Raw genomic sequence first — 4,814 nt, 5'->3', positions numbered from 1 at the left:
TTTTTAGAATGATATATTGTTAATTTATTCTCATCATTAATTTATTTCCTTATTTCCTTTCCTCGCTAGGCTATTTTTCCCTGTTGGAGCCCTTACTTGGAGCATCTTGCTTTTCCAACTAGGCTTGAAGCTTGGCTAATAATAATATAGGTATGTGTTCGATTTTCCTGTGTTTGCTATTTTTTCGTTTTTTCCCATTTCTTTCAAAATTACTACGTACTAAGTAACTATCACAGAGTAATGATTCATTTAGATGTTTATTTGTCGGAAAATGTGCCTTGATGGTTTTCCTAGCACGTGGCCATGCATGACATTGTTTTTTGCCTCAGATATATTGGTAGGGGATCCATTTTTCATCGAATGCGTATTTCTAATTTTTTCTCATTCTTTGCAGATATCAAAATGGCAAGCAGGAGACAATCTTTGGGCTTGGATGCCATAAATCAGCTCTTAGAGCAATTCGATAGTGATGTCGATGATGCTTTGGAGGTTGATGACATCAGTGACGAAGAATTCATCAATGTCGATGAGTTGGAGCAGGAGGTCAGGGAGGAACAGGAGGAACAGGCGGTGACCCAAAATCCTGAGATTGTCGCCTTAGGGAATGGTGATGGAGAAGCCGACGACGATGTGGGGGAGGAAGAGGGGGTTGGGGCTTCGGGTTCTCATGTTGTCCCAGTCAGCACGATAACAAGTCCTGTGCCATCGACTTCACGTGGTCCCCCCCAGTAACGGTACCGGTACCTCAGCTCACGCCAGTGGAGGAGAGAAGCAGGAAGAGGAGAAGGGGGGATCTACAGGCAGCCAGGGGGTCGGCAATCACCCAAATTGATGCTGAATCGGTGAAAGGTCGCGACGGTACCGTTTGGCATAGAGACCCAAATGCCACCCTCCCCCATATGTTCACACCAAGGATTGAGCCTGGGGGTCCCACTTCTCTCACGTTGGGAACGAGCAAAGTGTCCGACATTTTCTCTCTCTTTTTGACCGACCGCATGTTAGCCGAGGTTGTTTTGTATTCTAATGAACGCCTTGCCCTATTGAGAAGTCATTATCATCATACGGGCAACGTTGCCCTCAGGGACATTGACCTGAGGGAACTGAAGGCGTTTATTGGTATCCTAATAATGACGGCAGCGCGGGCGGACAACCATACACCGACGTGGGACATGTGGAACCTCACAGAGGGAAATCCTTTGTACAGGTGTACTATGAATGAGCGTCGTTTCACCCTGTTGGTGAGGGTAATTCGCTTCGATGATTCGGCCACCAGACAAGAGAGGGTGAAAGTGGATCGCCTTGCACCCATTAGAAAACTCTTTGATCACGTGGTGACCAATTGTCGAAACAATTACACCCCAGGACCACATCTGACTGTGGATGAACAGCTTGTCCCTTTCCGGGGGCGCTGTCCATTCAAGATGTACATACCCAATAAACCTGCTAAGTAAGTAAAATTCTTTGTTTTTTATATTTGCACATGTTATTATTGTTTTGAAATTATAAAAAATTGTTATATATATATATATATATATATATATATATATATATATATATATATATATATATATATATATATATATATATATATCTATTTTGTGAAGTAAAGAACTTGCTATATGATTTATATATCTAAATCATAATATATCATCTATTCTATCTCTATCTATGTATAACTTGTTCATTTATATAACTGATAATTTATCTTTCGTATTTGTAAATGTTTTTCTTATATATTTATTATTATTATTATTTTATTATTATTATTACTATATTGATTAGTAATATAATTGTATATTGTGTATTTTTTTTAATTTTTTTTTATCTTTTTACCTTTATTAGTTACTAATTCCATTTCCCTTCTTCTAGATATGGTATCAAGATTGTATTGGCGTGTGATGCCGATACGCATTACATGTGTAATGCGATTGCGTACTTGGGGAAGGACACTGTCCAGATACCTAGAGGATCGACGCTTGGAGAAGTTTTTACGTCTGATCTTGTGGCACCTTTTCAGAGAAGTGGCCGCACAGTGACGACGGATAACTTTTTCACGACGCTACCGCTTGCTTTGTCACTCTTGGATAAGGACATGCATTTGTGTGGCACCATTCGCCAAAAGCCTTATATTCCTAAGGAACTTACGGAGAAGGTGCTTCCCCCAAAGGAGTCAGTGGCAGTGTTCAATTACGAACACAATCTAACTCTACAGTGTCAGCAAATTAGTAGGACTAAGAAGGTGATGCTGTTGAGTTCCCTGCATCATGATCCGTCTGAAGTCGAAAAAAGGAAGACCGACATTCAGATGTTTTATAATGCAAACCAAGGGAGGTGTAGACACATTCGACCAGATGTGTTCTACATCTAGTTGTATTCGTAAGTCACGACGCTGGCCTATGACTCTCTTTTACGGGATATTGAATATAATAATGGTCAATTCTTATATTCTCTATACGTCCATGCCTTTCACCAAGCCAGTGCCAAAGCGAACGTTCCTCAGAGATATCGCCTACGAGTTGTGTGCTCCCCAGGCAATACATCGGTATCTAACGTCACACAGTTTGTCGAAAGGACTCCGTCAAATCATGGTGGATACTTTCAAGATACCTGAGCAGGTCCCACCAAGACGTCGAATTCCCGTTGGCCAAAGAAAACTCCCTAAAAGGATTCGCTGTCACACCTGCCCGCCTAGGGACGACCGCAAGACAAACACTGCCTGTCTCCTGTGCAAGAGTCCTGTTTGTCTGGACCACCAGAGTGTCCTCTGTCCAAACTGTAGCGTCTGTCCAAACTGTAACGCAGCGTTATTTGTAAGTTACAACATGAAAATTTTGTTTACTTCTTTTTTGATTGAATATCATCAAATTTTATTACCGAAAATATTATTATTGATTTACAATTTTCTTTTTTTTTTCGATTTTATTTCCCTTCAAATTTTTTTTTGGGGTCAGCATTCTAATTTTATATTCGTAAAATAATCGACATTCATCCAGCAACCCACCATACAATTTTTATGTATATCCAAGAATAATTAGATTAGTAAATAACACCCTCATCAAATTTTATTACCGAAAATATTATTATTGATTTACAATTTTCTTTTTTTTTCGATTTTAATTCCCTTCAAAAATTTTTTTGGGGGTCAGCATTCTAATTTTATATTCGTAGAATAATCGACATTCATCCAGCAACCCACCTTACAATTTTTATGTATATCCAAGAATAATTAGATTAGTAAATAACACCTTGAAATTGACATACCCTTCCTACATTTCAGGAGGCAGAACAGGGAGTCTGAGTCAGTGTGGTTGGCGGCCATTTTGTGGACATATCCGAAGCGTAAGTTGCCATATCTATATATATTCTTGTTCCCTATAAAATTTGTGATATTTTGGTATATTTTTACCTGCATAAAATCATATTATATATTATATATAGGTATTTTTTTACGAAATTTCTAAGTACTCAAAAAATGACCTTTAGATATGGCCCCTGATATAAATGTAATTTACAAAATAATGAAGATTTTTTTACATATTTCTATTCTAGGATAACATGTGTTTATTCCATAAAAAATTAGCCAATTCGGATTTCATTTGGGTACCTAAAAAAATTCATGAAATTTGGACACATTTTTTTGGCCAAAAAAAGTTACCCTTTTTTCTCATTTCAGATCTTCACCTCTATGGGTCCGATTTCATCCAAAATATAGGAAGATGTGTCCTAGACATTCAAGATTCAATCCCTGAAATTATTTTTGTAAATAGGAGAAAAATTATTTTTTTATGAATTTTTATGTAAGGTCTTTTTTTTCTACTTATTTTTTTTAAATATTTATAATAAATTATTTTTATGCAGATGAGTAGTTTTTATCTTTACAGTAGTTTTAAGCATTCATTGAAGTTTTTTTTTGGCCAAAGAAAAAAAGAGGTTACAGCAAAAACTGATTTTTCAAGAATTTTTTTTGGCGTCGGGGTCGTTCGCGTCCGAGTATACCCTTAAAGGGGTGTCCGAGGACCGTACCTATCCAGGGTTAAATTCTCTGGTACTAATATATTGAACATTACCACCCCCTTGCCATTTAGACTGCCACATATAATATAATAAGTGAATAATAGCCGAATGAAAATTACTTTCATTATTCAACTGAAGTTTTAATATTTCATTGATACCTTCGTATTTTTTCTGGTTGATAATGTATGACAAAATACGATGGAAAAACATTGAATAATATTGAATTGCTTTTCCATAATTTTCATTTTCAATTTCTTCGCATATCTTTATAACAGGATCCATTTAAGGATGTATATTTTTTAACATTAAGAAATATAGGAGCACAGTTAATGATATCATCATAAAAAAGTTTTGTGATTAAAAAAAGAAAAATGATTAAATCTAATTTTTTTATTCCGAAAATTTTAGTATTGCCTCTAACTTTAAAAAGATAATCCAAATAGAACATAAGAGCAATAATTACGAGAAATACTACAGTATATAATATGTAAGTGATGAATTATTATTCAATTATTTTTCTCTCCAATATTGAAAAGTTGTATTAGAAATATTCGTTGTATTCTCATACTATAATTAATCAATTATTATCCTAATAACGCTCGATCATTATGAGATATATATTCAATTGTGTCTTCGTTTTCTGTGTTTTCGTAAGTAGGATTTTTGAAATTATGGAAATATTGCTCTTTATTCATCAGAGTATCACGATAAAAATCATTTTCTACATTTTTTCTATCTCTTATTAAATAATAAATTGTATCAATAAAAATGGGTGATACCAATATTAATTGGATGACCTT

At 35.5% G+C, this 4,814-nt stretch overlaps 1 protein-coding gene across 1 annotated transcript; it reads left to right on the top strand.

Moving 5' to 3' along the window:
- Positions 1–2,334: 2,334 nt before the first annotated feature.
- Positions 2,335–3,801, top strand: LOC137643593 (uncharacterized). Its single transcript, XM_068376316.1, has 3 exons — positions 2,335–2,810; positions 3,278–3,339; positions 3,674–3,801. The coding sequence occupies exons 1-2, from the start codon at positions 2,352–2,354 to the stop codon at positions 3,296–3,298; spliced, it is 480 nt and encodes a 159-aa protein (XP_068232417.1). The 5' UTR covers positions 2,335–2,351; the 3' UTR covers positions 3,299–3,339; positions 3,674–3,801.
- The last annotated feature ends 1,013 nt before the right edge of the window (positions 3,802–4,814 follow it).

This window comes from Palaemon carinicauda, chromosome 7 (genome assembly GCF_036898095.1).
Source record: "Palaemon carinicauda isolate YSFRI2023 chromosome 7, ASM3689809v2, whole genome shotgun sequence".
In the NCBI taxonomy this organism is placed as follows: Eukaryota; Metazoa; Arthropoda; class Malacostraca; order Decapoda; family Palaemonidae; genus Palaemon; species Palaemon carinicauda.
This window is presented reverse-complemented; position numbering and strand designations above follow the sequence as displayed.

What these genes read in the sequence shown, in the direction of transcription:
- LOC137643593 (XM_068376316.1), top strand. Translation starts at nt 2,352, where the DNA reads ATGTGTTCTACATCTAGTTGTATTCGTAAGTCACGACGCTGGCCTATG. An exon ending in ACTGTAACGCAGCGTTATTT is followed by an intron (nt 2,811 to 3,277) that starts GTAAGTTACAAC and finishes CCTACATTTCAG; the next exon opens with GAGGCAGAACAGGGAGTCTG.